The following is a 12512-nucleotide window of genomic DNA, read 5'->3' as shown; positions in this document are numbered from 1 at the left end:
ATCATTTTCACAGTTTATATAAAAAAAAAACCTACTTGGGAATTTGATTAGAATTGGGGAAAATGACATCTAAAGAATTTCACGTGTTCCTCCTCATAAACAGTATATCTCTTCATTGTTTAGATCTTTAATTTCCCTCAGCAATGTTTTGCTGTGTTTAGTGTATAGGTCCTGTACTACTTTTTTCAGATTTATATGAGTATTTCCTATGTTTTTTGATGCTGTTGTAAATGGAATCTTAAAATTTCACTTTCTGATTGCTTATTGTTTATATATGAAAATATAGTTGTTTTTAAAAGTAAATTTGTATTTTACAACAGTTTTAGATTAACAGAGCAATTATGAAGAAGGTAGAGCTCCTACATATCTCAGACCCAATTTACTCTCTTATTAACATCTTACATTAATACATTTGTTAGAATTAATGAATTATTTGATACATTATTAACTGAAGTCTGTACTTTATTCAGACTTCCTTAGTTTTCCCCTGATGTCCTTTTTCTGTTCCAGGATCCCATCCAGAACACTACATTACATTTAGTTGTCATGTTTCCCTAGGCTTCTCTTGGCTATGACAGTTTCAGACTGTCCTTGTTTTTGATGACCTTGACAGTTTGGAGGAATACTGATCAGGTATTTTGTAGAATGTCTCTCAGTTGGGGTTTTTCTGCTGTTTTTGTCATGATTAGACTGGGTAATTTGTTTTTGAGAGAGAGGCCATAGAGGAAAAATGCCATTTTAGGGTACATATCTATCTAGGGTATTATGGGTATGTACTGGATTTATTACTGTTGATTTTGACCTTTATCATCTGGCTGAGGAAATGTTTGCCTTTTCCAGAATGTCATATAATCTAAATCACACAGTATACAACCTTTTCAGGCAAGCTTCTTTAATTTAACAATGTGCATCTTAGGTTCATTCACTTTTCTTTCATACCCGGATAGCTTATTTCTTGTCACCGAATCATAATTTATCATGTGTATATACTATAGTGTGTTTATCCGTGTACCTATTGAAAGACCTCTTGGTTGCTTCCAGTTTTTGGTAATTATGAATAAATCTGCTGTAATATTTCATGTGCAGGTTTTTGTATGGACATAGGTTTTCAGATCAGGTCAGTAAATACCTAGGAGCACAATTGCTAAATCATAGATTGAAACTATATTTAGCTTTATAAGAAAGTGGCCTACTCTTTCAAAGTGACTGTACCATTTTGCTTTTCCACTGGCAATGAATGAGAATTTCTGTTGCTCCATATCCATGTTACTATTTGGTATTGTCACGTTTTTGTATTTTAGCCATTATAACAGGTGTGTAGCAATACTTCATTGTTTTAATTTGCAGTTTGCTGATGACAAAGGATATGGAGCATCTTTTCATATTGTTACTTGCCATCTTTATATTTTCTTCGGTAAGGTATCTGTTTAGATACTTTGCCCATTTTTCAATTTCTTTTTTACTTATTATTGAATTTTAAGAATTCTTTTAATATTTTGGATACTTGTTATTGGGTCATTTGCAGATATATTCTCCCCATCTGTGCCTTGTCTTTTCATTCTCTTAATGGTATCTTTTGCAGAGCAGAAATTAACCAATGAAGCCATTTGGGTCTCACTTTTATTTATTTATTTATTTATTTATTTTGAGGGAAGTTTTTCTTTTATTTGTTTAATGGGTAAAAGAACAATTAGAGATTTCTTCTTATGCCATTCAATATATATTCTTAAGGCATTTGTTCATGTTCTTTAAATTTTAAAACATTTTTAGGATGATGATGTTTATAATATCCTATGAACATTTTAATGTCTATCAAATTTATAGTGATTTCTTCTTTTTTAGTCTGTTATTAGTCTTTTCAAAGAACCACCATTTTGCTTGGTGATCCTCATTAAGTTTTGTTCTTTATTATTTCCTTATATTTTCTTTAGATTTATTTTTTTTTCTAATTTCTTTAGATGAATGCTTATATTATTACTTTTTAGGCTTTTTTTCTCATATAGACATTTAAGGCCATAAGTTTCCCTCAAAATACTTACTTGAATGTATTTTACAAGCTTTGTTATGTACTTCTTATAAAATATTTTCTAATTTTCATCATTACTTCTTAATTAAACTTTTAGTTATTAGTGTGATTTTAAGTATCCAAAAACATAATGAGTTTTCACTTACCTTTTTGACTTTTTGCTAATTACATATTTGTACTAATTTTTTTATCTTATTTACAGGGATTTTATTGAAAGAGTTGTCTAAACTTCTGGCTCCAGTGTTTTACATTTTGTTCTCTTTTAAACCTGCTGTAATCTGCCTTTTTCTCCTACCATGTCATGAAAACTTTTTTTCATGGTAATATTTTTTTCAAGGTAATATTTACTTTCATGTTACTCAATTCAGTAGTCAGTCCTCAGTCTTCATTTTATTTGACCTATCAGCAACATTTGATAAAGATGTTCATTGTGCTTTTTTCTCTGTTCCTTTAAATGCTTTCCTTATTTGTCTTCTGAGGTACCATGCTCATTTGATTTTCTTTTCATCTCTTTGGATGTCCTTCTAAGGCTCTTCTGCTAGTTCCTCCTCATCTCCATAATCTGCAAATGTTGGAGTGTTCCTCAGCTCAGTCCTTATACCGCTTCTTTTCTTGTATGTGTACTTATCCCTCATCCAGTCTCATGTATTTACTCTTGACTCTCAAATGTATATCTGTAGCATGAACTTTTTTCTTGAACTCAGGACTTGAATGTCCAACCACCTTCTTTTCATCTTCACTGGAACGTCTAACAATTTCAAACTTAACATTTTCAAACCTGGAGTTCTGCTACCCACTACCCTTCATTCACCCTCCAACACACATAAATCTGCTTTTTCAATCTTCCCAGCTTAGTCTGGGAAGTCTGTTCTTGCAATTCTTGGCCTGAAACCTTGAATAATCTGTGGCTTCATATATCCATATCCAATGCAGTATGTTTTGTCTTCAAAATATACTCAAAAGCCGATCATTTCTCACCACCCCTGTTGTAACCTTGCTGATATTGAACGATATTTTTGCTGGGTAGAGAATTCTAAAAGTTGGGAATTATTTTTATTTTAATACTTTGATAATATCTTTCTACTATCTTAGATGTACATTATTTCTGCTGAGAAGTCAGCTGTCAGTTTATTTTTTATAAATCAATATCTTATACCTTATAATATATTCATATTATATACATTTACAAAAGGCAAGGAATTACAGATAATCTAATTAGAAGCTACATAATCCATCTACATTGAATATAATTAAAATATTGTTGTTCCTGTTTTCTGTTTTGTCAGTTGATAAGAAAATTATGTTTTGTCCCGTTGTGAACATACACTAGAAATTGAGTCGTAGGCGCCATTCAGCACACATATCTGGATTCCTGTATCTCTAAACTGAAGTTCCACAGTATTCCAAGCCAAATCAGCCAAAAAGAAATTAATCCATTTCTGTTTGGGTTTCACTGCTGGTGGAAGAAGAAATTTCCCAGTGTTTCAAAACCAATACTCATTATCTGTGTTCCTATACTGCTTAGGTGAACTTTTCTTTCAAACAGGTATATTTTAGTGTAGCACAAGTTCTTCTCTTTGGGTTTCTGTGTCAGACAATGATAGTAAAAAGCTAGAGTATTTTCAGAACATTTCCTAGAAGTAGATTAAAAACAAAAACAAAACAAAACAAAAAACCTGTGTGTCTGCATCAGTGTATCAAACATTTGTAGGCCCGAGAAGAATTTTCCATATAGTTGAATGATTGATAGAGCTTTCTGTTAATAAAAAGTTAGTTTGGGTCTTTGTGTCCAGTGATTCCAAGACCAGTTCAGTTTGAGTCTGGGTATTTGAGACCAAAAAGATTTCAGTATTAAAATCTATTGTAAATGACATGATATTCTATGTTGAAAATACAAAATAATTAACAAAAAATCTAGAACTAATAAGCAGTTGCTACAGGATTGCAGGATATGTGGTTAATATAAAAAATCAGTTTTTTTAATACTAGCAATGAAAAAATGGAATTTAAAATTGAAAACACAGTACCGTTTATATTAGTACCCCCCCAAACATGAAATACTTAAGTATAAATCTAACAAATTATGTATAAGATCTGTATGAGAAAAAGTACGAAACTGGTACAAAAGAAAAAAAAAGTAAAAAGAGATCAAAGTGGAACTAAATAAACTGAAAAATATTCTAGGGGTGCCAGCATTAGCTCAGTTGCTTAAGTATCCTACTCGTGATTTTGGCTTGGGTCATGATCTCAGAGTCATGAGGTCGGACCCTGAACTGGTCTCTGTGCTCAGCAGGGAGTCTGCCTACGGATTCTCTTTTCCTCTCCCTTTGCCTCTCCTCCCCTGCAAATAAATTAATCTTTTTTTAAAAAAAGAAAGAAAAGTATTATATATTCATGGATGGGAAAACATAATATTTTCAAGATGTCCATTCTTCTCAACTTGACCTACAGATTCAGTAAGTTCTAATTAGAATCACAGCAAATTATTTGTGGGTATCAGTGAGCAGATTTTAAAGTTTATATGGGGAGGCAAAAGAATAGGCAACAGAACACTGAAGAAAAACTAAGTTGGAGCACTGGTCATACTTGACATCAAGACTTGAGATAAAGTTACAGTAATTTAGACAGTGTGGTATTGGTAAAAGAATAGACAAATAGATCAGTGGAACAGTACAGAGAGGCTAGAAATAGACCCACATAAATATAGTCAACTTATCTTTGACAAAGGAGCAAAAGCAATACAATAAAGCAGAGATAGTTGCAACACAGATATCATACCTTCAGATTAATTCTGAATGGTTCACATTCCTAAATGTAAAATGCAAAACTGTAAAACCTCTACAAGATAACAGGAGAAAACCTAGATGACTTTAGTATGTTGATGACTTTTTTAGGTATAACAGCAAAGGCACATTCCATGCAAGAAATAACTGATTAACTGTACTTCATTAAAATTAAAGACTTATGCTCTGCAAAAGACAATGTCAAGAATATGAGAAGCCAAGCCACAAACTGGGAGAAAATATTTGCTAAAGACACAGCTGATAAAGAACTGGATCTGAAACATACAAAGAACTCTTAAAACTCAACAATAAGAAAACAAACAACCCAATTAAAAAATGGGCCAAGACCTTAGCAGATCTCCTCGAAGAAGATATACAGGTGGCAAATAAGCATATGAAAGGTGTTTTACATCATAGGTCACCAGGGAAATACAAATTAAAACAACAGTGAGATACCATTACATACCTATTAGAATGGACAAAATCTCAATCACTGAAAATAAAAGCTGGTGAGGATGTGGTTCAACAGAAACACTTATTCATTGCTGGTGGGAATTCAAAATGGTACAGCCACTTTATTAGTTCAGCGGTTTCTACAAAGCTAAACACACTCTTACCATATAGCGCTCTGTTGTACTTAAAGTAGTTGAAATCTTACGTGCACACAAAAACCTGCACACAATTTTATAGCAGCTTTAATCATAATTGCCCAAGCTTGGAAGCAACCAAAAATCTCCTCTATGACTCTGAGCACTTGGAGAAAAGAAAAGTCGGTTATTTAAAGTTCTAAATATATCTTAGAGGAGTTGTAAGAGTCCTTTCTGACATCAGTGTTACAATAGTCTGCAAAAGAAGCTAAGAGCTTTACTTCTAAAGTTGCTATTAAATGTCTGCTTTAGGTGTGGGTTTGTTGGTCAGTGATTTAAAGGTCTGATTTGAGAAATTCTGCTTATGTGTGTAATTTTCTATTTTGTTTTTCTTAATAGAGGTATCCCTGTGTTGTGCTGGGGAATATGGCTATTTTGGAAAGTGTATGGCTGCAGTGCAATTTAATAGCATAAGAATAGCCACAGTATGCCTTGGAAGGTATATGCCTCTTTCAGGACTCATCATTATCATGTGAATTGATAGGCTTGTTACATTTATACTTCTGATTTTAGCATGCAGTTTTTAAAGATTTTTATAAAAGTAATATCTATACCCAGTATGGGGCTTGAACCCACAACCCTGAGATCAAGAGTTGTGCACTCCACTGAATGAGCCAGTGAGGGACCCTTTAGCATGCAATTTTAAATGCTGCTTTACAAGAAAAAAAGCTAAGAAAATACTTTGTCAAGGCATATGAAAAGATTCTTCATTTGGACTACAGTGGAATTTCACTATATTTTCCAAAAATTTTTTATACTCACAAAGGTGGTTTTCCCAGGGCAAGGCTTATCCATTGCACTCCAGATGTGCTAACCCCCATGATTTCCCCCAAATGTGGGGAATTCTGCAGCATCATTTGTGGTAGTGGGAGACTGCATTTGTACTTTCCTCTGGTTTTTCTTTGTTGAAGTGAAGACCAGTTATTTATGCTTTTGATAGTGGGTGGTTTATTGTTTTATGTTTTTTTTTTTTCATGGTAACTTCTGTTGGTGTGTGTATACTGGAGGGGGTTTGTTTTTATAATTTCGGTTGTGGTGGGGTATTTTTGATAACCTGGTTTTCTGTGGGTGTTGTGTCAAGAGTACTCTATGCTGGGACACCTGGGGTGGCTCAGTTGGTTAAGCATCTGCCTTTGGCTCGAGTCATCATCCCAGGGTCCTGGAACTGAGGCCCTGCATCAGGCTCCCTGCTTAGTGGAGAGCCTGCTTCTCCCTCTGCTCCCTCTGCTGCTCCCTCTGCTCCCCCTGCTCCCTCTGCTGCTCCCCCTGCTTGTACGCTTTCTCTTTCTGTCAAATAAATAAATAATAAAATCTTAAAGAAAAAAAGAGTACTCTATGTTTGGGACATCTGGGTGGCTCATTTGGCTAAGCATTTGCCTTCAGCTCAGGTCATGATCCCAGAGTCCTGGGATGGAATCCCACATCCAGCTCCTTGCTTGGTGGGGAGCCTGCTGCTCCCACTGCTTGTTCATTTTTTCTCTCTCTGACAAATAAATAAACAAAATCTCAAAAAAAAAATGGCTATTGTTCATGTAATACTTTCCAGCCATGAAATGGTGATTTGGAGGGCTGTATTAATAGGACTAAAAAATATTAAAGATTAAGTGTAAGTGAAAAAAAACAGGATTCAATTTTGAATATATAGTATGATAACTTTAAAAAATATATTGTGAAAAACTACTGAATACTGAACACAAAAATGCTTTTTTATAGAAGCTTTTTTTTTTCCTAATAGTAGATTTTGATGGAGAACTTTTTATTCTCCAAACTTCCTTTAATGTACTTTTATTTAAAAAATCAAAAAGAAAAAAATGTGTATTACTGTCCTTAACAGTTTTTATATTTAAATACACTAAAATGTTGATAAAACATAAAAATTTCAGAATTAGTTTTATTATTAAAATGTTTACAGACTTTTGTATGAAAACACAGAAAAAGATCTTTCTGATACTCAGCGACATCTTGCTAAGAAAAAGTATGAGCTACAGCTAACTCAGGAGAAAATTATGTGCTTGGATGAGAAAATTGGTGAGTTTTTTTCCCATGATAAATATATATATTTTACAATCTGGTAGAAAAACGTGTTTTCTTCTCTCAGTTATAACATAAACTTGGAAGTAGACCATAAATTAAACATTTATCACTTAAGAATTGTGGAAAATGTGCTTTTTTTCTTTGATAGTAAAGTTTTTTTTTACTATATTTAGGACCGTAAATATTTAGACATGGCTTCATATTTTTCAGTGAAGAAATTGCTGAACAAAACAGTGACATTTTGTAAATTTGTCCTGATCCTTTGTAAGTTTACAACTGTTCGTACTATGTTACGGCTTGTCCATAGTGTTGTAATAAAACATAATACATATCTGTATATTATTTTGGTGGCAAATGTACATATGTTTGACTATATGCTATCACTTGGGTTCATAGAGAAAATTGTCTTTATGAAGTATCCTATTTATGTTTCTTACCAGTGATTTCTGTGAAAATGTGGTCATAACTTAATCTTCTTATAATTGTAAAGTAAGATTTTGGTCAGGACTATTAAAAAGCCCGTCTTAAAATGGGGAGTATTTTTTTAAACATTTTCTGTTTTGTAGTTTAAAAATGTCTGGCATAAACAATTAGGTGAGTAGAAATGCTTTTTATTAAAATAGTAAATATTACAAGAGAACTGTAGAAGGGGAATATTAAAGAAGACATTTTTGGATATTTTAAGTCTAAATAAAAATGTAAGGTAAGCAGTTAAAGAGATAAGTTTTTATCTCAGAAGAGAAATCTAAGCTAAAGATAAACATCTGGGACACATCAGCATATAAATGATATTTTAAAACCATGAAATTGCCTAGGGAAAATGTAGAGAAAGAGAAGAGGATCCAGGACTCAGTAAGAAGCAGCAAATGAAGTAAGAGAACCCAGAAGTGAGTGTTATTTTGGGAGGCAAGAGAGCAAAATATTTTTAAAAGGAAGGTATGATCAATATTCAGATATCTTTGAGAAAGAAGGTAAGAATGAAAAGTATTGATTGTATTTGGCACATTGGAGGTTTTGGTAACATTGACCAAAAAAAGTGTGAATGGAGTGTTGGATGTGGAAGATGGAGTAGGTTGAGGAATGATTGGGAAGCGAGGAGGTAGTGACAGGAGAGAAGAGAAGTTTCTTAAACTTAGCTATTAACAGTAGCAGAAAAACGGTATGGTAGCTTGAGTGGAATGTGAGGTCAAGAATTTTTTTTAAGCTAGGAGATATGTAGAGGTATTTTAGAGTTTTAAAATGTATCTATTTTATGCCATTGAGAAAGAACTCAAATATCAGAATACCCAAAGCATGTGATTTACCTTAAAGACAGTGCTCTCTGGAAAAGGGACATGATGTATTTTTAAGTACTGTATAGATCATCCTCTTGGCATATGGTTTTACCTCCCTTAGCATTGCTCTGGATGACTGTTCCCAAGGATTTACCTTGCGGTATGGTGTAACAAACTTCCCTTGTAGAGCTGTGGACCAGGGTTTCTAAAACTTTGGTGTGTGTCAGAATGAGTTGGAGAGCTAATAAACATCACTGGAGCTAGGCTCTTTGAAGTAAGCCAAGGCTTTTTGTATCTTTCTAATCCTCAAGTGGTTCTCAAACTTTGTCATGCATTAGAATCACATGGGTGGGGTGTTTCTGAAAATATAAATTGCTCTGCCCACTCAGAATTTCTGATTCAGAATGTCTGGTATGGGACCTCAGAATTTATATTTCTAATAAGTTCCCAGATGATGCTGATGGTGCTGGATGAAAAACCGCAATTTGAAAACTGCTATTCTATACCAGTCAATCAGGCCTTCAATACTGACATTGTTGGCACAACACTAACACTATTATCACAAATCAAATCAGACTTTATGGGATTTTCCCCCCTGGGAATTTTTATAACTCTACTTTAGAAAAATCAAAATATCAGGAGACATTTGACTCTGAAGATGAACTAATTAAATATTATATTATTCAGGAGACATTTGACTCTGAAGATGAACTAATTAAATATTATATTATTTTAGTTACCAAGTTCTGTACAATGGTGGAGAAATTAGAGGGAGAGAGGTCACAGGTTGTTTTAATATTCCACTCATTTTGACTACTCATGCACCATCTCCTCCTCCACCACACATGTAAATCTACTTCAAGAACTTGTGATATAGAGCTTTCCTTTGCTGTTCTAATTTAAATGTGTTAATTGTGCTTTTACATTTATGAGTCATTTAGAATTTCATGATTCATCTTAGTTTTTAATCACTAACAACGAAAGCTATTTTTTGTTTGGGATACAGTACTTATTTTTAGTCATTGAACACAATATAGGAGAATTTACTTTGAAAAGCATTTTAATCTGCTTGAACTAGAAAAAAAATTATCTTGATTAAAGCAATGCCTTTATGATTACATATTTAGACAATTTTACCAGGCAAAGTATTGCCCAGAGAGAAGAAATCAGCATTCTTGGTGCAACCCTCAACGATCTGGCTAAAGAAAAGGAATGCCTGCAAGCATGTTTGGATAAAAAATCTGAGAATATTGCATCCCTTGGAGAGAGTTTGGCCATGAAAGTATGTTCTGAGAACTGTGGTTTAAAAGAAATGTTTGAACTTGAATCTGAATAAAATAATAGAATTTTCTCAATTTTTTTTCTAGAGATTTGAAACTATAGAATCTGATTTGGAAAATTTCAAAGATAATTTCAAGATAATCTTGGGAACTGAGTGTTCAAGTCCACTAATATTTTTTAAATTGACTTTCTCATAAATTTGTGATTAACATTCACTGGTAATAACTAATTCAAATATCAAAATGTGAAGCATAGTAATAAAACGGTGAGACAGATTTGTTTTTAAAAGAACACCAGAACTTATATTTTCAGACAGCCATTTTGGGAAGCAATATGTCCATTAAAACTGCCTTTTGTGATTGTGCTCAAAACTAGAAGCATATTTTTGCATCCTCCTCAGCCTTTGAGAATAGATCATATGTAGCTGGTAAATAAAGATGGATGATAATCTCCATCCCACATTTTTTGTTGTTCAAAGAACGCTAACAAAGGTGTTGCCAAAAAGGCAGAGAAATATTGATACCCTTTTCTATTTCATAAACCAATTCTGAAGACAATTCCTAAACTGTTTCCCACAAATGATTTAAGTGAAGGTAGCATCATTATAATAAGGTCTTTTCCCTCTCTAAGGGATCTAATTTATTCATTTATCCCTCCGTCCATCCATCCATCCATCCATGCATTTAACAAACATTTATTGGCATGTACCAGGTATAATGTTAGAAACTGAGGTTGAGTGGGTATGCCTTCCATAAGGCTGCAGTATAATTGGGAGAAAGATAAATTAAGATGCTATCATGATGGAATGTGCTAAGTGCAATAACAATATGTACACAATGTGCAAATGGAGTTAGGCAGAACCACATCTAATTCAGGCTGGGGGTTGGATTAGGGGAGGAGAAAGATCTAGAGAGCCTTCCAGGAAGCGCCTGGGCTGCTGTCTGATGACTAGGAATAGCCGGGACAAGATTTAGACAAAGGGGACAGTGAGAGAATGGGAGATCCAGACAGGTTAAGCAGCTTCTGTGAAAGCCCAGTGACTTTCATAAAAGAATTTCAAGAGAAGTCAGTATGGGAGCAGGGCTGGGTGGCAAAAGATGAGGTGGGACGGTTAAGCAACAAATCATAGAAATACATGTAATATTGAGTTTAGACTCTATCATCATGGATATAGAGGATCATTGAAATACTTTAGATATTTTTGTTGAAACAAATATTCTGGCGCTTGTTAATCCATGTAAAGAATGGACTATAGGGAAATGAGTGTAGTGACAAGGATACCAGCCATGAGTAAAACAATAAGAATTTTGTTAGGATAGTAGCAGTATCTGTAAGAAAACAGATCTTTTAGGGAAGATTGACAAGATGTGCTTTCTGACTTAGAAACTACATGGATAGTTCCTGTGCATGAACTAAGAAACAAATAAAACAGGCTTAGGAAGATTATTGACATGTCTTTGGAACACATAGTTGAAATAGTCATAGACTCTTGGATTTTTAAGTTTGGAGAGAAAGTTGAAGTGAAGTTAATAGATTTGGGAATCATGAGCACAATTGAGATCTTGCTATCTAAGTTCATGAGATAGTAAATTTTGATTTGTTGAAAAGGCTGACTCATTACTTTATAGTTATGCCTTAATATTTTTGATATTTTATGGGTTTGGGGGAAGTGAAGTTTTACTTCTCATTTTATTCAGAACACTTTTGAATAGTTTGGCACGATTTTCTTTAAAAACACTAACATTTAGAAACAAATTATTTAGAAATTTCTAAATTGCTTTCCTCTGCTATATCTAATATTTCATGTATCTTCAATTCTGCTAACTTGCCAACATTATTTTTTTCTTCACGAGAAATACTGAGTTGCAAGTCCATCTCAAAATCAAGACCTTCATATAAGATCATGAATGTAAAAAAAAAAAAAAGATCATGAATGTAAGCACATCCATCCTCTGAAGGGAAAATAACTTTTTAAAACAGTGTTAGACATTCAAAAGAGAAAATATTCTCTACAATAGTATTTCAGAACTGAATTTGCAAATACCCTTCAGTAAAAAGCAGTAATTTTACAGTCTAATCTGGTGATTATATAAATAGATTACTATAGAAAAAGCCTACATTATAGTGAATAAGAAGTTTTTTTCTGGTAATCATAGTTTTAAAGGATATTTTACTAGTTGCTAACAATTAAAGTTAGAAAACTTGATAGCAAGTTCACAGTTTTTTAATAATAACAGAACTATTTGTGAAACATTTTAGTTCATTTCTTTTTTCCAAGTAGACTTATGACCATCCTTTTCACATTGAATTTTTAATAATTAATTTGAATCTTTATCTCTGGATAAGCATATTGAGGTTGTACAAGGAATATTACATTGATAATGATGGCATAGATCTCAACAATTTAGGAAATAATGATATTAGGGTCATATTAAGAGAAAAATAGGGTAAGAGGATATTAGATTTT

The 12512-nt window shown here is 33.2% G+C and overlaps 1 protein-coding gene and 1 pseudogene across 1 annotated transcript in view; both read left to right on the top strand.

Annotated features, from left to right (window-relative positions):
• The window catches only part of TSGA10 (testis specific 10), a 152272-nt gene that overhangs the window by 46144 nt on the left and 93616 nt on the right, over positions 1 to 12512 (top strand). Inside the window, exons 10-11 of the mRNA XM_044263887.1 lie at positions 7369 to 7484; positions 9892 to 10046. Coding sequence (XP_044119822.1) covers positions 7369 to 7484; positions 9892 to 10046 — 271 coding nt within the window. The remainder of the gene's footprint in view (positions 1 to 7368; positions 7485 to 9891; positions 10047 to 12512) is intronic.
• On the top strand, positions 6211 to 6348 carry LOC122916551 (annotated as a pseudogene).

Source organism: Neovison vison, chromosome 8 (assembly GCF_020171115.1).
Source record: "Neovison vison isolate M4711 chromosome 8, ASM_NN_V1, whole genome shotgun sequence".
Lineage (NCBI taxonomy): Eukaryota > Metazoa > Chordata > Mammalia > Carnivora > Mustelidae > Neogale > Neogale vison.
Note: the sequence above shows the minus strand (reverse complement) of the source record. Positions and strands in the feature narration are given on the sequence as shown.